The 22716-nt window shown below is 39.7% G+C and overlaps 1 protein-coding gene across 1 annotated transcript in view; it reads left to right on the top strand.

The window, feature by feature from the left end:
- Window positions 1-22716, top strand: part of antxr2.L (ANTXR cell adhesion molecule 2 L homeolog) — a 114058-nt gene that overhangs the window by 20855 nt on the left and 70487 nt on the right. The window contains exons 4-9 of the mRNA XM_041561237.1: window positions 13768-13849; window positions 15873-15980; window positions 16062-16130; window positions 16982-17062; window positions 21282-21342; window positions 22428-22523. Coding sequence (XP_041417171.1) covers window positions 13768-13849; window positions 15873-15980; window positions 16062-16130; window positions 16982-17062; window positions 21282-21342; window positions 22428-22523 — 497 coding nt within the window. The remainder of the gene's footprint in view (window positions 1-13767; window positions 13850-15872; window positions 15981-16061; window positions 16131-16981; window positions 17063-21281; window positions 21343-22427; window positions 22524-22716) is intronic.

Raw genomic sequence — 22716 nt, 5'->3', positions numbered from 1 at the left:
ACAACATCCTGGAAGTTCTGTTGCTACAACAGCAAGAGACTGCAGGACAAATGCAAATTGCTGTAAAAAAATGACAATGGCTTTCCCATATCAAGAGGAACCTGCTTGCAATGCCTCACTGTGATGACAGCCCTATCTTTAGTTGCAACACAGGGCATCTAACGCATGCTACATGTTCATCCTGCACTTTAAACCTGTTATTAAGATGAAGGCACAGTAAAGCACGGTGCTCTTGTATGAGCCCACATAGACATAAACTCTAAGGAAAGCAGTGGCGCTATAAGCACAGGGGCTATATTACAAGGGATCTGAATGACCAGCAGCCAGATTTCACTGGTTTACAGTATGTTTAGAGATTGGCAGAATAAGATGTAGCTGTGATTGGGTGAGAACCAATGAGTTAAGACAGAATAAAGCTGGGCTGGGGGGTGGAGAAATAGAGGGATGTGATGTCAAAGGGAAGAAGCAGTTCACTTCCTTATATTCTGAGTGGGTAGAAACATCACATCCGCCATCCCCCTTATTGCATATTTTGCAAATGTCAGGAGTTTTTCTTCTTTACGTTCTCATATTATCTATTAATAACTGGTTGTGGATGTTTTTGTGAATGCACCATTATATTGTGATTTCCGTATCTTCATACTTTACAAATGTCTACATTGTATTAATTCATGTTGAATGAATGTCAAGTGCTTGATCTAGGGAATGTTTCTGATCCCCATTGGGGTCAGCAAGGAATTTTTTCTCTCTTGAGGTATAATTGGCATTGGCTTCAGGCTTAGTTTTTTGCCTTCCTCTGGATCAAAAATAGTGGATATATGATAATGTATTTTAAGTTTTATTTGTCACAGCAGCAGCAAGAGTACTAGAGTACTGCACAGGAATTTTTAGAAGCAGGAGAAAGGAGGTTCTCTCCTGTGACTGCACAGAGGGTTGATTGATACAGACGCTACTACAGCTGGTTCTAGGTGGCAGCCTGCTTGGATTTCCTATCATTGATACACTGCAGATTCAGGACCGACAGCAGGGCTGCTGAACTTCTCTCACGCAGTGAGATGCAGCTTCTGCTGGTATCAGAGTTTGGGGTCATCATCTCTGTAGGTAGAGGCAGCCTAATACTCAGGGGTGGATATAATGACATAGTGCTGATCTCAAGTCTTCAGTGAGCAACTGCAGAGCTCTGAAACTCTGGTCTTTAATATTGCCTTGAGTTAGGCTGGCAAGATCCTATTTATTTAATAAAATGTGAATACATGCTGTAGCCGTTTTATCCCATTTCTGGCTCCTGGTGTTTCATTAAGGTATGTAACAATGGGGTTCAGTGGGATGGCTGAGAGTGAAGGGTCAATTGAGGAGTCCCCTTGTGCAAAAAATATAAAACATAGCTGAACACTCCCATGTCACCTTTCAGGTTTTATGGTTGGTGCCATCCTCTTCCTCATGGCTTTGCACAGTGTGTCAGCTAGACTAGACCAATCTAAGCATAATGCATCAATGGGGGAGAATTGTGTCCCCAGCAATGTTCCCTCTATTATATGGAAATTAAACATTGCTTCATTTTAATGATTCATCTGTGGTAAAATAAGGATAGAAATTGGGATAAGTAATTAATTCATCAGTTTTCAGTATTCACCATTTTTTTTATCTATTTATTATTTACTGTGAGCATTTATATGATGTTTGTATGGGATATTTAGACAAGCAGCCACAAATATGGAAACACCAGATAGATTAACAAAGATTCCTGGACAGGCAAGGCCACCTGTTATTGTACTTAAGAGAAATGTTTTTTTATTTACAGAAGAATCAAACTGCAAAATTTATTATTTTTGTTCTGAACATTTAACAGAATGCACTTGATATGTAGTAAAGAAACTACAATATACAATACACAAACTTTATAGTCCATGGGAAAATCTCTTCTGGGGGATCAGTTTGGTGTTTGATCAATTAGAATCAGTTGTGATTCCCCAGACCTGTCTGCAGCACTTTCTACTCTCCCTATTTATAAAGACATATTTAGGGGAGAGCATTTGCTGGGGTGAGCATTTGCAAGGGTGATTGGTTCCTAAGTAATTCATTTACAATTGATCTGTAAAAGTTTAACAAAGAGTTATGAACTAACATCTCTCTTCTTCTTCTGTTTCTTACAGGTAAATGTGCTATTGCATTCACTTTCATCTCTGCTGTGGCCCTGTTGTCTGCATTTTTGCACTTTTATTGGTAAATTTGCTATTGCATTCACTTTCATCTCTGCTGTGGCCCTGTTGTCTGCATTTTTTTCACTTTTTTTTTGGTAAATTTGCTATTACATTCACTTTCATCTCTGCTGTGGCAATGTTGTCTGTATTTTTGCACTTTTATTGGTATATTTGCTATTGCACTGACATCTGCATTGCACCCACCACTGTTTAAATGTGCTATATTTATGCATTATTAATTTCCCACTTCTAAACTAGTTAAATTATATTGATTATCAGTTCTCCCTGTAGTCTTGTAACTTGTACATTTTTACGACCCCCCTATAAACTCCTCTCCAAACAAACTTAGTCAGGTTATCTCTGTATTCATCTTCACTCTTGCTATGCTCTCACTCTCTTTCACAGATGGGTGATCAGTTAGGTGTTTGATCAAATGGAATAAATTGTGATTCCCCAGACCTGTGTGCAGCAGTTCCCAACTTCTACTCTCCCTATTTATTAAGACATCTTTAGGGGAGAGAATATCCTGGGGTGAGCATTTGCAAGGGTGATTCATGTACTAGGAGATCTACAAGGAGAGCTACAAGGAGCGACAACACAGGGCACTCTATTACTACAATAAATGAACTGATTTAAAATTTAGAAGACATTTATTGTGTTACCCACCTGCTGCAGTCATACTCCATTGAGGACATAACACTACAATTTACCTGCTCAGCAACGTAACTAGAGGGGGGCGGGCCCTGGCACAGGAAGTGCAGCCGGGCCCCCCGCCCCCCTCCGTACACCCGGAATACGCCACTGTACCTGCTAGTAACAGCAATAGCAAAGCTAATCACATTGCTTTAGGGAGCACGTGCTCCCTAAGGTAGTTACTTCTTTTAACCCTCCTATTGTCTGTCAGTATTCTATTTACGTATCTTCTTACCTGCTCCCATCCACATACTCCAGCTCTTATACACTTTACAACTAATTGCAACAGAAACCTGGCTTTCACAGAATGAAACCACCATTGAGGCTGCACTTTCTCATGATGGTCTCTCTTTCTCTCACACCCTCTGAAACATTGGATGTGGTGGGGGAGTTGGAATTCTCTGTAAATTGGATATAGGAACACATACACCGATGCAGATACTATGCTGCTACATTGTTTATTCACACAACATGTTTTGAGCTGTGGGCTCTTTTTCAAGTGTTACATTTCAAACTCAATCAAATCTATTAAAGGTGTAGTAATTTCTAGATTTGATTGAGTTTGAAATGTAACACTTGAAAAAGAGCCCACTGCTCGAAACCTGTCGTGTGAATAAACAATGAAGCAGCATAGTATCTGCATTGGTGTATCTGTTCATAAATCCAATTTACGTAGTATCTATACTTTACTGAGGACATAAAGTCAAGAACAGGATACAGACGAGATTTGCACAAGCTGGCTCAGCATATCACGAAACTTGGAGTTGGAATTCTCCTTTACTCTTGCTGTTGGTTCAAACATATTCCCATTCCTCCAGCCTTCTCATTCAAGCCCTTCAGATTTTCCACCCTGCTGTCATTTACAGGCCCCCCCCCCATCAGCCTCCTCCTCTACTGCCTAACTTTCTGACTTTGACACCTGGCTTTCTTTCTTCCTCTGCACTGACAGCCCTGCAATCATCCTTGGGGATTTTAACTTCACAACCCTGGCCCTCTCGTTTTCTCCACTTACCCTCCTCCTTTGAGCTCCAGCAGTGGACAACACCCCTACTCATAAGGATTACCACTTTCTGTATGTAGTTTCACTAAAAAAAAACTCTCTTTCTCTGGTTTTAACCGTGACTCCTTCCCCCTTTCCAATCACCATTTGATTACATTTCCATCTCTCACTCCTTCCTGCCCACCTGCTTCATCCCCCACTATCTTAGTTCGGGATTCATGTGACATTGACCTCCCAGCCTTAGCTCAGTCATTCATGTCCAGTCTCACTTCCTTTAAGGAGATGTCTGATCTTAATACCCTGGAAAGTACATAAATCACATACTATCCTCATCTATCATTGGACCCTTTACAGGCAAAGCGTACACATGCTCAAATCCCACGACCCTGGCTGAATTCACAAACCAGATTCTTATGCTCCTGTACAAGATCTTCTGAACATGTGTGGAAAAAATTCCATACGCAAACAGGCTTTATTCACTATAAATTTCTACTGTCATGCCTCAATTTTGCCTTGTCGAAGGCTAAGCAAGAGTATTACAGTACCCTTATAAATAATCCCAAATCCAACCCACGATGCCTGTTTTCTTTATTCAATATGGTCGGTAAACCTGATGCACTCTCCTCAGGACTTTGCCAATTTCTTTAAAAACAAATAGAGTCCATCCTCAATCAGATCCCTACCTTTACTAATGCAAACCAGCTCCTCCTTTCTAAGCCCCCTTCTGCATGTCTTAATTCCTTCCCTCCCGTAACAATGTCTGAAATTTCTAAGCTTCTCTTGTCCTCCCTACTCACAACTTGCCCTCTTGACCCTATGCCTTCTTCTCTGCTCAAACACTGTGTTGTAGAGCTTACGCCACCACTTGCTCACATCTTCAATTCTTCTATAGCTTCTGGAACCTTCCCTTCTCCTTTCAAATCTGCCTGTATGAAATTCTGTTCTTAAAAAGGCCACCCATCCTGTCTCACTTCTACTGCTTGCCTCTAAATCAGGCTCAAATCTCTAACTGCCTCCTAGTAATCTCCAACTGGATGAACCAGCGCCACCTCAAACTCAATCTAACAAAAACAGAACAAATCATCTTTCCACCTAAGCATGGTCCTACTCCAGTATATACTATCTCTATTGATGGAATGCTCATTAAAGGAACAGTAACATCAAAATGAAAAAAAATGTGTTAGTATACATCAAAAAATAAACACCAAGACAAATAAAACTTTAAAATTGCAAAGCCTTTATTAAGAAATAACTTACCGAAACTCCACTTCCTGTCCTCTACAGAAAAGGCGACATGGCAACCATCCATTGTGCAGCACTGGATTTCTCCTCCTTGGCTCTGTCTCATGTTGTATTGACAGCATGTGAAGTGGCTGCTGTGGCGGGGGAGCTGTTCAGAGTGGAGCTGGGCCACATTGTGGATGTTTGCAGTTGCAGGCAGCAGGCCGATCGGAGTTCCCAGTCACTGGCACCTAGCCACTCTCGCCATGCGCTGCTTTCTGTGCTAGAGAGCGCTTCTTACTGACCCAAATTCCCCCAGCACCATCTACAGTATCTTAGCTACTTGCACTGGCGCAAGATTAACCCGGCAGCCCCGCTGTTACCTCCTGCTCACAAAAGAAGATTGCTGCATCTGTCTTGTGTTCTGCCCTGTACAGGTACACTCGGTGCAGTTTAGTTGCATAAAAATGGTAGTGGATGGCAACGCTTTCAAGTGTGAGAAAACGATGCAGTGACAATTGTCCAAGTCTTCTCCTGCTGCCGACCCAGCCAAAGCCCCGGGGTCACGTCTCAGAGGTGCAGGAGCGGCGCTGTCTGGTTGAGCGCTAAGGAGAGAGCGCAAAGTCAGAAAGAAGTGAGTGGGGAAAAGGCGAACTACTTCCCAGCCTGGGAGAATCACTTTCTCTCGCTTCCAAAATGACTTTGTGTTGGGTAGAAAGCAGCAGCAGAGTCTGTACAGGTACACTCGGTGCAGGGTAAGGGAGGGAGGGAGGGTTTGGGGATGGGTGTCGGTGCTCATCCTCTCAGACCTCTGTGATTATCGCCCCTCCGGCTGGCAGTTGTGAGCAGGAGGTAAGAGCTGGGCTGCGGGTTAATCTTACACCGGTGCAAGTAGCTGAGATACTGTAGGTGGTGCTGGGGGAAGTCGAGTCAGTAAGAAGCGCTCTCTAGCATGGAAAGCAGCGGATGGCGAGAGTGGCTACGTGCCAGTGACTAGGAACTCCGATCGGCCTGCTGCCTGCAACTGCAAACATCCACGATGTGGCCCAGCTCCACTCTGAACAGGGACTCTACAGACGCGCCGATGAGCCAGCAATCCGCAGTCATGGAAACCACGCTCCCTGATGCAGCAGCCGCTTCACATACTGTTAATACAACATGAGACAGAGCCAAGGATGAGAAATCCAGCACCGCACAATGGATGGTCGCCATGTCGCCTTTTCTGTAGAGGACAGGATGTGGAGTTTCGGTAAGTTATTTCTTAATAAAGGCTTTGCTATTTTAAAGTTTTACTTGTCTTGGTGTTTATTTTTTGATGTATACTAATGAATTTTTTTAATTTTTTTTTGATGTTACTGTTCCTTTAACCATGTTAACTCAGCTTGTTGTCTGGGGTAATCTTTGACTCCTTTCTCTCCTTCTCTGATCATATTAACACCAAAAACTTGTCACTTTTTCTTTTTTTTTTCAACCATATTTTTATTGGTTTTAAATCACAATACATGACAGCATAAGACAAAACATGCCTCAGGATGATAATGCAAAGGATACAAAAGCGAGTCCCAATGTTACAATCTGTGACAAATAGCAAAAGATACACAGTGCAATAGTTACATCCCCATAAATAGATGTCATCAAGGAAGGGGAGCAGCACGTACCCACGAACCTCCAATAGAACCCCAGATATGCAAGACACACAAAAATAATATATACATGGAAACTACGCTTTTACACAATGAGCAAATATGCAAAAGACAAGAAAAGAAAAGAACCCCATACCGTAGGCGCAGGGAGACACCACACCCCATTCACAAGAATCCATGGTTTACCGTGGAATTTGGTCATGATAAGAATCCCAAAGATACCAGTCCTCCAGAAAGGACATTGAGTTATCATGTAACAGAGCGGTTAAGTATTCCATTCTCCGTATTTGCTGTATTTTGTTCACTAAAGCTAATGTAGTCGGAGCCGTTTGCACCTTCCAATGAGCTGCAATTAAGCATCGTGTACCCATCAAAATATTCCGTGCAACTTTTTGAATACGTTTGCCAACATTCTCAAGCGGCAGCCCCAATAGATGAGTCAGAGGATCTTTCGCTATTGTTAAGCAAGTGATCTTTGACAATATAGCTGTCGTTGTGTCCCATAGTGGCGCTATAATTGGGCAAGTCCAATAAATATGGAATAGTGTAGCCGGGCTCTGATGACAGCGCCAACAATTAGCTGAGACGTCTGGGAAAAGTTTATGTAACAAAGCAGGGGTATGGTACCACTCAAATAAAATTTTATATATATTCTCCTTCATGGTGGTGCATATTGAAGATTTAGTCGCATTGTCCCAAATTTTCCCCCATTGTTCTATGGAGATAGGAGTGCCAATTTCAGATTCCCAATGGATCATGTAGGGGTGTGGTGTCTCCTCCACTCGCCGCTCATTAAGAACATTATATAAAGTCGAAATCAGCTTTTTTCTCGTTACCATATGCATACAGAGAGTTTCAAAGTACAATGGGGCTGGTTTCGTAAGAGTTGGGCATAAGGAGCTGACAAAGTGCCGCAGCCTAAAATACATGTAATCCCTCATGCCCTGTACCTGATAGGCCTTGATCAACTCAGTTTTCTCCAGAAATTTATTAGTCTTGGAATCAAACAACTTAAATATTTGAAAAACATTAGTATGTTCCCACATTCGAATGAAGTGCCCCTCGACACCCATACTAAAGGACGGAATTAAACAAAAATGGTGTTAAGGGAGATGCAGACCCTGTCCGGCGTAATCTATTACATCGTTGGTTCCATAAATGGTGCGTAAATTGCACCGTTTTCGGCAAAGTATGCATGTCCCACTTCATAGCCGTCCCCCAAAATAATGTGCTAGGATGTAATGGCAAAGAAGCCATTATTTCAATCTCCGCCCATTTTGTGTAGGCTTCTTTTTGTGATAGATAAATGATCTGACGCAAATGAGTCGCCAAATAGTATTTATGAAAATCCGGAAAGCCAACGCCCCCCTGTGATCGATTAGTCTGTAGCAAGTCCCCTTTTACTCTATGACGTTTCCTTCCCCAGATGAACTTAATACAGGTGCTTTGAAATTGTCTTAATGCTATACGAGGAATAGAGATGGGCAGCGTCTCAAAATAATATAACACCTTAGGCAATATAGTCATTTTTATGGATGCCATCTTTCCAAACCAGGAAATATTGTATTTCTGCCAAGTGTTTAAATCTGCATGAATCCTTCTCCATAACGGAACAAAGTTGGTCCTGTATAGAGTGTTGTAGCTAGCAGTTAAAGATATTCCCAAATATTTTATATTATCTTTCCGCCAATTATAGTTAAAGTTGAGCTTGAGCAGTTTCAATCTAGAATCTGGGACGTGGATCGGAAGGGCCTCTGTTTTGGTTTGATTAATCCTATAACCAGATAGCTGCCCATATTGATCTATAATTTGGTGTAAATTTGGAAGCGACAATAGTGGTTTCGTGATGGTCAATAACACATCGTCAGCATATAAACAGATCTTATACTCCTGTCGTTTGATTGTGATACCCTGAATGTTCGGGTCATGGCGAATGCGAGCAGCTAAGGGCTCTATACATAGTACAAAAAGGAGGGGGAAAGGGGGCACCCCTGTCGAGTCCCATTGCTAATAACTAATGGGTGTGAGAGCTGCCCCGCCGTTTTCACAATGGCTGTTGGTGTGGCATAGAGCGATCGTAAAGCCCTCAAGTAAGGACCGCAAAAGCCCATGTGTTCGAGGGTAGCAAACATAAAGCCCCAGTCCAGACGGTCAAACGCCTTTTCGGCATCTAAGCTTAACAGGATGACCTCCTCCGATGTTTTATTGACATGATCAATCAAGTCTATAACCCGCCTCGTGTTATCGCCAGATTGCCTATTTTTAATGAATCCCACCTGATCCAAGTGAATCAGGCGTGGGAGGATCTGATTCAATCTGTTCGCTAAAATTTTTGTAAAGATTTTCAGGTCCGAGTTCAAAAGAGAGATGGGCCGGTAGTTTGCACAGGAGGTATGATCTTTCCCTTCTTTAGGAAGTACAGTAATATAGGATTTCAGAGTTTCCCTATGAATAGGGGTCCCCTGTAAATAATCATTAAACAAAGATTGCATAATCGGTAGGAGCTCATTCTGAAATACCTTATAGTATTTATACGTCAGACCATCTGGACCGGGTGCCTTCTTGGTGGGAAAGCTTTTAATAGCTTTGGCAATTTCTTCCGCAGTTACCTGTGCATTTAATATTTCAGTTTCCGAATCAGTTAAAGTGGGTAAATGGCATTCCTTCAAAAAATTGGTATACCTATCAGTTGGATTTTTAATGGATTGGGGGAGGTTATACAATCGGTGGTAATATTGCCGAAAGCACTCTACGATTCTCTCTGGGTTGGACTCCAGCTGCCCTTTGGATTGTATTACCAAAGGGGTACTTAAGGCTGATTCCCCCCGCAGCTTATTAGCCAACATGGTATGCGACTTATTCGCAAATTCATAGTACCGCTGCTGTGTCCAACGCAGAGATTTTTCCACCTTATGGATCGACTTATCTTTAATGTCATTTCTCAGTTTTTGTATTTTAAGTAAAAGGGTTCGTGTGGGGTAGTGAAAGTATTTGTATTCCAATTGATGAAGGGAGCGTTTCATGTCATTCACCACTTTAAGCCTCTCTCTTTTAGCAGCGCTGGCGTGAGCAAGCAGCTCTCCCCTAATGCAAGCTTTATGAGCCTCCCATACTATAGTAGGGTCTTGGGTGGATCCCACATTTAAATGAAAGTATTCTTTTAATTTCCCCTGAAAGATCTGTTGAGTTTCTACTGAATTTAAAAGGGACTCATTCAATCTCCAGACATTCGGGGGGGAAACGGTCATCAAATGAGGTATGTCTAAAATAATGGGGGCATGATCGGACCAGGTAATTTGATCAATATCCGCTATAATATGTGGGGTGCTTAGTTGGGGCGAGACAAAGAAATAGTCTATACGGCTAAAAGTTTTATGCGGGTGCGAGTAAAAAGTGTAACTTTTTTGTAGAGGATGTTTGACTCTCCATATATCTATTAATAATGCTTTCCTAAGTATTTTCCTGAAGTTTCTGGGATCTAAGGTCAGTTTCCCTGCTCGCCACAGTGGCTGTGGGTCGCAGCACATCCCTCAGCTGAGAGACCGCCATGTTGAAGTCCCCTCCAACTATTAGCTTCTGTGTACGATATAAATTAAGCTTATTCATCACCAGTTGCACAAAGTGAATCTGTCTGACATTGGGCACATATACATTTACAATAACAATTTGAGTACCCTCTAAGCTGCCTTCTAAAATTATGTACCGTCCATTTTGGTCAATGGTTTTCCGTATAAGTCGAAAAGGTATACGCTTACTGATTAAGATCGCCACCCCCGCTTTTTTCTTTTGATGTGAAGCGTAGTAACAATGTGGGAAGTGGCGATTTTGTAACCGCCAGACATCGCCGCTTGCATGGTGGGTCTCTTGCAATAACGCTATATCCACATTTTGTTTTTGCAGCTCCGACAATATTAGCCGCCTTTTAATTGGGGAATTAGAACCCTTAACATTAAGTCACAGTAATTTGACCATTGAATCTGGGGAGAATCAAGCTACAATATATCTCAAATGGTGAGGGCAAGCAAGCGGCGATCTCTGAGGTCAATGCAAAACCAAGCATAATAGTACGCTGTAGTATATACGGAGTCAGTATACCTTCATTGTGGAACATAAAAGCAACGAAAATAGGTTCAAACATAAACAGTAAATAAACCAGATAACCAAAATAACTAAAACATGTGAGTAACTTTATTTTCATATCATACCCTCGTGGATGTTGCATTGAGGGAGAGACCTTCCTTATTCCAAATAGGTCAGAATGAAAAACGTGTATGCCCCTACAGGGCACCGTCCCAGGGGAGTCAGTGGAAAGAAACAATCCACAGTGTTCCATATGTGGGGGTCGCAGCAAGATCTAGGTAAATAAAGAGTCCCATCAGAGCCGAGCGACGCCCGATCCTGTAAAAGAGAAAAGAAAAAAAAGAAGGACATGCCTAGCCGCAGCTCGCAGCCCATCAGCTGCGGGAGATTTCAAGTAGGCGCCATGTTGCGAGGACAGGTGTTCCCTGGTTCCTTATACGGCATCCCTTTCCGCGGTGTCGTTTCCCAGATAGGTTGCAAATGATGCCTAACAGGCGATGTCGCTGGTGAAGCCGCAGGTGGTTTCTGTGAGATTCCCAGCGCCAATAAAAACCTGTTGTGAACTCTCCGACAAAGTGTACTGTCTGCCATCTTTGGTTGCGATAAGCTTAAAGGGATAACCCCAGCGATAAGGCATCTTGCTCTCCCTGAGAACTTGCGTAAGCGGCCGTAGGGCCCGCCGTTTGGCTAGTGTAATAGAGGAGATATCGTTGTATAGTTGGAGTTGTGCTCCTTGGTGCTCTATGCTTTGACGCAGCCTGGTCACAGACATCACTCTGTCCTTGCTTTCAAAATAGTGGAACTTCGTGATGACATCCTTAGGCATTTTAGAATTAGGAGACGGGTTACCCAAAGCTCTATGCGCCCTATCCAGACGCCAAGCTTCTGGCGGTAAATCCGGTACCAAAGTGGAAAATAAATTTCGCAAGTAGGCCTTGAGGTCCGGCTGTTTCACGGTATCCGGCACGCCTCGAATTCTAACATTAGACCTCCTGTTCCTATTCTCCAAGTCCTCGCACAGCACTTTAACTTGGTTCAGTTCAGTGCGTATTACTTGGTTCTCCTCTAAGAGCGCATTGTGACTTCGCACTAAGTCATCGACTGCAGTCTCAACCTTGTCCGTCCTGTCCCCCAACTCTGTCAGGTCTGCCTTCAAAGTGTTGAGCACCTGCGCCACCGTATCAGTAATGGTGGCTGTCAGCATATCTTTTAATGCAGTGAGGTGCTGTGTTAGTATTGCCTCCGTAACTGGAGCTGAGAGAGAGAGTTCTGAGTCAAGTACCTGTTGTGCAGGGCCCCGGGGGCTTCTACTATCCTCCTCCGACATCGCGAAGGCAGAGCCGGGGGACTGCGCAGGAGCATCGCCAGCATCGCCGCCATCTTGGGAAGCCACCTGGGAATCCGTAACCGCATATTTATGCAGATAGGGAGACATCGTCCCCGCCGTTTCCTTCTGTTTTTTCTTCCCCATGATTGCGCTGAATCCTTCTGATGAACCTGCTGTCGAATGCAATCAGAAGTCGGCTAATAAGCAGGTTTTCTCCGGATCTGGTCAGAGCTCAGCTCCGATGCGACTGCCTCACGCCATGTTGCGCATGCGCCCCACTTGTCACTTTTTCTTATGCAATATTGCCAAAATCCGTCCCTTTCTTTCACCTACTATGGCCAAGACATGCATGCTCTCATCCTATCCCGATAAAATTACTGTAACCTTCTACTAACTGGCCTCCCTAACTCCCATCTCTCCTCTCTACAGTCTGTATTAAACACTGCTGCCAGAATTCTTATCCAAAAGGGTACAGGCCCCTCCCCTACTGAAGTCCTTATCATGGCTTCTTATAAAACAAAGAAAAACTTATAAACTCCTCCTCTTAACCTTGAAAGCCCTCCATTCCTCTGCACCTAACTGCATCTCATCTCTATTGTTTCTCTATTTGTTCCTGGCCAAAACCTCCGTTCCTCACAGAGCAACCCCCCACTACTACCCCACTACTACCCCACTACTACTGCTGTTTCCCGTGCCAAACCCTTCTGTCTTGCTGCTCCTTATATTTGGAATGCCATTCCTGAATCTTTCCAGAGAGAATCCTCCTTCAATGTCTTTAGAAATAAACTCAAAGACTACCTCTGGGAGCACCTGGATAACACTTGAACTGGGAACTGCACACATATGACAGTGACGCACACTGTAACCTACAGCATTTTAATACCCCTCCAAATTGTGTCTGCAAGTCATCCTCCAATTTAGATTGTAAGCCCTACGGGGTACTCCTCCATCCTTTTGTCTTCTTGACACTGAGCACTTAATCTGTATTGTAATTATATTTTATATTTATGTGAATTATATTTCTAATAATGCACTTATTGTTACTTATTATTGCAGTGACCCCTTGTTTGTTACTGCTAATTTATTGTTTTGCAGTACAGTGCTTTGCCCTCAAGGAGTGCTATACAAATAGAAATATACATACATATATATACATTTCTTGCAAATCAAACGTATATATTTCTGGGGAAACAAAGGGAGAGATGTTGCAAAACAGAATAAACTGGCACTTAGTGAACAGGGCTTGTGACGTACATACATTACGTCTATTGTTTTAATCAAACAATGTTTTTATTGCACTAAAGAGGGCAAGAAATGAAAAAATACTCATGGGTCATCCGCATGTATGGTCCCAATTTGTTGTCAAGTGCAAGTCTTGCTCCATTGAGGAAGAGCAAATAATTGAGCCTGATAGCACTGGGCACTGCAAAGGTACATATTACTGCTAAGGCACATATTGGGCAATAATCTGTGCCAGATTTTTGCAATTTGCACCCATTATATATACAAGCATTATAACGTGGTATGTTTGAGCTATATTGATGGATGCATTTTACAAAGCTTTTTTTGTAATAAGTTTGCTCTGTTTTTATATATTTATAGGTATGAAATTACAAAAGGACTTAAAGATTTGAGTGGTGTAATTCCAGCGGGTGAAACATACATGCACGAAGGCTTCAAGCTGGTAGGTACAAAACGTATTTTTAATACTCATTTTTGTACATTTACACTGCATGTCATATTCATCTTTTCACTATTTTTATGCACACACTGAAAACAATATCTGAAAATCCTCCAATAAGTTTAGTGTGTGCATAATACTAGAATAATGTGCCTAAGGTTTAATGCAATTTAAATTTAAAGGACCAATTTATACCTATATTCCTGGAAGAACCCAAATATTCTATTTATAATTTTATATTAATTAAATTTTTATTATAAAGCACTGAAGGATCATTGCTTGTTTTTTACCCTCTTTATAAATAAGATGGTCCCAGTTGCTGACAGTTATAGGGTGTAGGCTATTACTGGTTAACCATGATTCTTCCTTCACAATATCTAAAAAGCTTAAAAGCTTAAAAAGGGAGTGGGATCATATGCAAAATGAAAGTTCTTTAAGTTCAGTATTCTGTACTGTTTGTAAAACATTTTTTTTTGTATTCGAACAATAGGTAGAATGCAGTCCAACATAAGTATAATTTTTTTGTTTACGCTGCACATTTCTTGTTCTCTGTGGCATGTCTGTTCAAAACTATCTACAAAAAGATAATAAAATGAAGATAGTGGCAAGCAGAAGTATTTAAATTAGCCAAATGACACTGAACATATATTACACAATGTTGCCCTCTATTATGCCGCTGTAATCTGTGTAGATTGCTCATCAGATTTGGTGCTAAACATATCCCAGAAACCAGTTGCTCATGATTTCTAAATTGACTTCATGACTTCTAAACTTTGGGGATATGTTCAAGCATACATCTGTCAAGTTTGAGTTATAAATATAATTTATACATGTCTACTGCATCCAGGTATGTCTCTTCATGTATCATGCTTTCATGTGACATTTCCATTATGTGTCTACTTGCCTTCTCAGCTGGCAATTGCCTCCCTGCTCCTACCCTTTCTCAGCTTGTCTCTACTTGACACTATCCAATCTCTTTCTCCTGCCTCTTTTAAGTGTCTGCCTCCTTGGGAAAAATTTACTAAAGGGTGAAATGACTAATGCGGATGAAACTAACGGTCGCTGGTGTAACTTCGCTAGCGAAGAAGATAGACTCTAGTGGTACTTTGATCCCTAACGCATGGCGAATTTGCGATCTGGCAAATGGACATAACTACGCAAATTCACCAAGATGCCGATTTTACTGAATGTTGCCTCTTGCACCAGACTTGCCTTCGCCATCTCAGACTAGGCGAAATGCAATAGAGTAGATAGGAGTTCCTAAAAAAATAGTTGAAAATTTCAAAATCCCAAAAAACGCTTGTGTCTTTTCCTTTTTCCGGGTGATAGGCTGAAAAATAGCGTTGATTTTTTTTGGGGTGACCGGCTTCCCCCTACATTTCCTAACATATGGCACATAAACTATACACTCGGCTCACGTGTAGGGCAATATAACAACTTTTTTTACATTTTTTTTATTCCCGGGCTTGTGTAGTGTAATGTATTTGCTGCAACATATATGTCCATTGAACTTTAACGTCCCGCCGTATGCAAATTAGCCAATGCTAGTGCAACTTTGCTTCGCTTGGCGCAGTAACGCTAGTGCAACTTCGCCAGCGTTTGGCACTCTGGACGCAACTGTTCCTCATCCACTAACAATGCCTAAAAAGTTTCCTCTAAATTTGATATTTCTGACATTGCTATCCAGATGAGTACTTTTATTCTTTGGTTGTACTTGTACTGTGAATTATATGTTGAATGAATGCTGTTGATTTGACCATACCAAATAAATATAGGCTTTAGCTTGTAAGCTCTTCTGAGTCAGGGCCTCTGATCTACTCACTAACCCTTGTTCATTAAATTATTGTAAGACCCCTGTTTATTATAAATAAATGTAAAAGCATTGCATCATTTTCTAGTGCTATATAAATAAATGATACCTGACGAAAATGCTGTTTAGTCCAGTGAATATAACCGTTACATAATGAATCATGCTCAAGGTATTATTCCTGAAGCTTACATTCCAACCTTCTTATTTCTTTTGCAGGCAAATCAACAAATTGTAAAAGCAGGTGGAAAAAGTACCGCTAGTGTAATTATTGCACTAACAGATGGCAAGCTGGCTGATCAGATACCTGTTTTGACAGAAAAGGAGGTGGGTTATTCCTCTTGTGGCTAGGTTTCCTTTTTTACTGTTTTTTGTGGCAATAAAATAATATCAGTGTTTTCATTCTAGGCTAACTTTACTCGAGAAAGAGGAGCCAGAGTCTACTGTGTGGGTGTTCTTGATTTTAACTTTGAGCAGGTTTGTACTACAGATATTTGTGCTCATTGATATGAACTACATTTGTTTTTGCTAATACGGTATATTATTAAGTAAATAGAAACACGTCAAGCAGTGTAATGTCCCTCAGTTGATCAACACGCCCTTCAACAGAACCAGTTCAAACTAATTTCTTCACAAAACCAACTACATAACAAAACTTAAAACCACACTCAGTAGTAAGGGATAGTGCCCTTATAACTTATTACTCACATAGTGGATTATCTCAGATTTAGTGACCATGTTTCAGGAGAGTTTCTCATTCCCTGACCCCCTGGTAGAATTCCCATTTAGTAACCTGCCTACTATGCATTGGAAGCTGTGGAGGCTAGACCACCACAGTCCACCAATGCCGTAGCTGTGTTTAATAACTTGTTGATTAGGACTTGCAGACAGTTCACTTATATGACCTGACTATAGCCCAGATCTGATATTTGATTTACTCTTGTATATTAACTGCATTTCTAAGAGATGCATGTCATACTTTGCCTTATTCAGAGAAAAGATTAACAACATAACCTTCCATTGGGATAGAAGGGAAAGAATAAAATTGGCTAGCTGGGGAGAGCTCTGTGCATATGCCAGATTGCTGGTGGCTAGTTTATGTTTATCGTGGAAAAAGACCTTTAACCTAGGTCATTGGCCTGTATAGTTATGGTGTCTGAGTTTTCCTTAATTCAAATACTTTGTCATGACCGCCTACCAGGTTAGCTCTTGAGGCTACTGCCATTATACACTTGAACAAGTACAAGTGTAAAATGTTTCCACCTGGGATGGTAAATGGTTAGGTTTCCTGTTAAACAACTCATAAATGTTTCTTTTGTTTCTTTAAGCTTAAAAGAATTGCTGCCTATCCAGAGAATGTTTTTCGTGTTGAAGGTGGATTTAAAGATCTTGGACTAATTATCAATTCAGTAAGTATTAAAAAAAGAATGTTACTGAAACTTACGTATAATGTTCATTGTTTTGTGAGTGAAAAATATATTAAAATTATTTTTCCTGTTCATGTATAAAAAACTTAGGTTGCAAGCCTGTTAGGAGAAGATCAATTAATGGTTCAGTTTCTCATTAACAAATAATTGAAGCAGTAATCGATAAAAACATCCTGAATGTTAGAAGGGAGGTACATTTAATTAAAGATTAATTGATTGTTTGAATCCATTTGACTGTACCATAGAAGGTGTCCAGCACCGGTGCAGTAATTACAATTACTTTGCATTGTAACCTTTGTAACCTTTGTTTTAATGTTGAAATAAAAACAACAAAAACGTTTTTCACTCAGTGAACTAAATGTCCATTGATGGCTTCTTATTGTATTATCTCTATTTCTCTTCTGTTTCACTATCTTTTTTCTTTATTACTTTGGTATCAGTATGTTATATATTCAGTTAAGTGGAAAAAAATCTGTAATTAATATAACATACAGTAGGTATGCATGGTTGAAAAGCATGCCAGATAGATCTGTGTGGATTTCTCTTTTGCAAAGTATATAATTCCAGCCCCTTCTGTAAGTGTGTCTACTCCTGCTGGTGCCTTTGGTCTCTGTCAAGAGGACACTATGTAACCATCACTGTGCCATGGCATGCTGTCAGCAACAGATGTCTGGCTAGGTTTAAAAGCATATTGTACAACAAATTTTTTTCTCTATTAGCATAAAGAGAAGCAGACAATTTGAATGCCATATTCACAATAAAAGAGAACTAATTGTAAATTAGCAAGCATAGAAATCTATGAAATACAGTAGCTGTCACAGGTGAGAGACACAGCACTCTGCCCTTGGTTATTTAACAGGGAACTACAGCAAATGATTAGGCTAGAAATCCTAAAATCAAAGGATCTTGGCTTACTGTAACAGCCCAGTGCCATTGCAGTTTAAATTTTTTGCCCTTGAACGATATTATCAACAGCTCAACATCTTGTTCTTTTATTGCATGGTCAGTCTATAGATAACTGTTGCAGATTAGCTATATTGACAATAAATCAAATGAAACACCATAAAGTTACCAGAAACATAATTTACATCTGTTAATTATGTTTAATTCAAATAAGTAAAGGATCAGTGTTAGATATTATTAATGTAAATTAATAACAACAACAATAATAATAATAATAATAAAAATAATGATGATAATAATAATAATAATAATAATAGCTGCATGGCATGTAGGTGTCTCCTGGAAAACTACCTAGTTTAGGGTTCCTATAGAAAGTGTCTCCTACACAGAGTCTCTGCCTCAGGGACCATTCACCTCCCCATGCCACCTAAGGCAGGCTTTTGGATGCTGCCCCCCAGTACCTATAGTTCAGAACTTTTGCATGGATTGAGGGGGTACATTGATAGTGCAGAGAGAGCAATTGCACCTTCTGCATTAGAATCCAATTCAAAAATCAGAATTCCAGCTCTTAAATTTATCAGGGGTGGCTTTATGCTACCAATGTTAACTTGGAGGTTGCTGCCGTCTGAGGCAAGTTTCCCTGCCTGCAGCTATTGCCTCAAGAATGTGACAGCAGTGATAACAGCAGCCACAACATATAATATGTTAACAAGGTGATATAGTCAAAGGAGAGTGTTCAAGAGTACCTATGGCCAAAATAAAATGTGCTTTGCACAGCAGGCTTTTATAGATGTTCATGGATTTCACTTTGAAAGTCTGACCCTTGCCCTTGCTTCTGTGCCATCCAGAAGTGCAGTTGAAAGAACACTTGGAGCTGCAAGGCTCTGGGAAATCTTAAATGTACAGTATATGCCTATGGCAGGTGTCAAGTACACAACTCATAAATAATGTACTCTCTCCACCTTGCACTGGATTTCTAATAAGATGCAGAGTGCAATTATAAGTGCAATTGTCTTTTCCTTCTATCATTGGTAGATAAACCCTCCAAGATAACATCAATGATAATAACATTATCATTGGTGTTACATAGAAAAATGTGTACTGTTAAAAGGAGACAAAGCTACAATTATATAAACTCATATCTCTGTACATGCAAGTCTGCAGTGTAGCAGCATAACAATTATTACTATTAAAGGACACCTGTTAACCTAAAATAGTTTCCCCCATTTCTCTCATTACTTAGGATACCATAATGCACTGCTTATAATCATAATAAATTGCAGGTATCATTTTTAAATCACAATGACAAAAAATAATAAGCATTATTGTTACCACTGCAAAACCATGAGCCTTAAAAATTACCTTACCGAATTAGTGGCTATTTTTTATTTGTAAGAACTACCATTTTAAAAACAAGGTAGGTATTGGTCTTTAGTGCATCAAGTCCATAATTGGGAATAATAAATTAGCAGCTATTTTTCTGCTCTTGTTTGTAAGCATAACTAATAGATAACCTGTCACATTTACTAATGAAAGGCAATTATTCTCTGTGAAAACCTTTATGGAGCATTGTAAGATCTTATATCAGTTATGCAAGATGCCATTAAATATATTTGAATAAAAACTGATGTGGCTTGTTTTGGTTGCAGTCATTTGCAGTTCCAAATATTTATGTGTTGGTAAATTGCTTTCTCTTTCCAATTCATTATTACACAGCTATAGATAGCACAGCTAGTTGTGATTGTAGCAGTTACACTGAGGAGCATCACATTTTTCATTCTTTCAGGATTGTTCCTTTTCGTTCTGCTGCAGGCAATGTATCAGCATTTGGTAACGAGCAGGAATAAAACATACACTTGTTTCATTTTTATGACGACATTTTTTTTTAAAGTAAAATTTTAGTAGCACTTAACAAATACAGGAAAATATTTAGTCCCTTCTTCAACTGCAAACCGTTTATCTCTTTTATTGTTAGGCCACATATATTTTACATCTGTCAGCTTCAGCTTGAAATCATTTGTATTTGCATAAATATGTGTAGTTATTCACATTTAATAGTTGCAAAGCTCTAAAAAAGGGTGACAAATTCAAATGCTGCTGTTGTTTAGATACTGGCTTGTTTAGGTCTAGCCTATTTCTTGCAAAAGTCAAAAGGGAAGTTTTAGGAATATAGTTCTTTTTAAAAATGTTATTAACAATGATTAGAATTTGAGTGTAATATAGTGACAGGGAAAAATGTGTCCAAACTCCACTCTCAATTCTATAGCATAAACTGTACAAACTGGGCTGAAACACTTGCTAAAGAATGCAGGCAGTCAGAAATTCCTGTTGCTTTATGGCCACTGGACATCAAATACATAACTACAGTATAACAGTCTGTTAAAAGGAACCCTTGGTGACAAACTGGAGTGGCCTTACTCTTTAGTGAAGCAAGGGAACCCCTGCCAAAATCAGTATTTACTGATGTAATTTTGCCCCAGAACTTTCTGCAGGGGAACTAACAGGGATCCTGTTCATTATAGAGGTCAGACCAGCAAACAGACAGGAATAAAATCCTAAAAATCACCATAAAACATACTTGATGAAACAGAAGTCAGCTTGAGCAATAACACCATTCAGAGAATTGAAATTTAAGTGTACAGGGGGAAAACAGAAAAGGGTACTGAGAAATGACACAATGTCAAAAAGTGTCAAAATGCACAAAGTGGGGGCACATCTGAAAGGGCAACTGGGGATCATCACACAGAAAGGTGGGAGATTGTGCCTGCCTCGTGGTGGAGGTTATTACAATGCCAGCAGTTTTGCATTGTTTTACTTACTGAATAAACCTCTTCTGCAGTCAATCACTATGCTTTCTCAGCAAGGTTGTTGAAATTATGTGTTCACAATTTTTCTGGGATTATTATTTACTTAAACCTGATTCTATATTAAAATCATCTTCTTATCCACAGCACAAAGACATGTAACCCTTTTCTAGCAAATATTTCTAGAACATACTCCAGTAATACAGAGTAAGCTGTATTTACCCCACCACAATTACTTATATCCCCAGCTGTGTGCTTAATGTGGATGTAAGTAATTGCAGTGGGGTAAATGGGGCTTTGCTACAGTCAAAGAATGTAACTTGTCTCCCAGTATGTAACAGGACATACATTCATAGCAGAAGCACTACTGCTCACATTGTATTGATACTAAATTTGAAATGTTCCTATACTTTGGTAATGTTTTGTTGTATAAAAATAAAGCCATTTTAATTTATTCGTAAAATTAACAAATTACATGGTAATTTTTGTTACAGATTTTAGAGAAGTCTTGTACAGAAATTCTCTATGTGGAACCATCTTCTGTCTGTGTAGGAGGTAAGATGATTTTTGCTGCTACAGCCTATATATTGATGGTAGAGCGCATTCAATTTTTCTACTTTTTGCTGCTGGATATTACTTTGTAGTTGTACCAAATGAAATAAACCTTCTCGGCTCGGTCTATTCTGCCTTATAGCCAGATAAATATTCATGGAAGAATGTTTTTTATGAAAAGGATGTTGATCCGAAAAAATAAATAAAAGTGATTGAGGGTAACTATACTAAACTTATTCCATGCACAAATGTTATATATTTATTTACCTCTTACTATTTATTGGGTCGCTGCTTTCAGATATAGACACACTGCAACCTAATATTTAATCCCAGTTTATGGATTCCTTTTCAGTTGGTAAAATTGTTGTCTTGAGTTCATCAAACTACAAGACTTTAGATTTTGAAAATAAGAAATATACAGCAACATATTTTAAATAATCAGTAGAGAAAAACAAACATTAATGCAAAATTTGTGGATTATAATGGCAATCTTTACAAACCTTCTTTTGAGAAGTGGGTAGATTACTTTAATCCAAATAAATCTGCCCATATTTTGCTATGTTTCCCTTGGTAGCCTCAAGTTAGGAACAAACTGATATAGTGCAAATTGACCACATACAATGACTGTATACAATTAGTACTACAGGTATGGGACCTGTTATTCAGAATGCATGAGACCTGGAGTTTTCCAGATTAGGGATCTTTCCATAATTTGGATCTCTGTACCTTAAGTCTACTAAAAATCATGTAAACATGAAATAAACCCAATAGTTTTTGAAAAAAAATTGACATAGTTGGCCAGCTTAAATATATTGCAATATATGGACAAACAATCCCATTTTTTAGTAGCTGTATGCACAAAATGCCTCAGTGTCTTAAATATATTGATAATGGGTTGAGTGCACAGGACCTCTTGTATTTGTCTATATAAACATTTCAAATGAATACCAACAACACCAAGGGGATTTGCAAAAGATTCAAAGTGTATTAAAACCGCATGAACAGCCTGATTTGATTGATCCATTCCCTGGAATTTGGTTTAGACAGAAAAGCCTTGCTAATTTAAAATTTTCAATATTCTCTTTTAGTTGAATTTCAGGTCGTTTTGAAAGGGAATGGATTTTTATTAGGGCACGATGCTAATCTCATTACTTGTACTTATGAAGTTAACAAGACAACAATAAGTAAGTATGCTAAAATGAAGACCTGTCATTCAACACTTGTACTTATACTGCACAGTTCAAAATGAAATCATGCCAGGATTTTATTATTAAGAGACTAAATAGATGTAATTGTTCTCTAGAGCCAACATTTTTGGAAGGACTACATTCCCTTAGAATGCTAACATAGTATAAATGTTTATAATGTAGAAATGTC

Source organism: Xenopus laevis, chromosome 1L, assembly GCF_017654675.1.
Source record: "Xenopus laevis strain J_2021 chromosome 1L, Xenopus_laevis_v10.1, whole genome shotgun sequence".
NCBI lineage: Eukaryota > Metazoa > Chordata > Amphibia > Anura > Pipidae > Xenopus > Xenopus laevis.
This window is presented reverse-complemented; position numbering and strand designations above follow the sequence as displayed.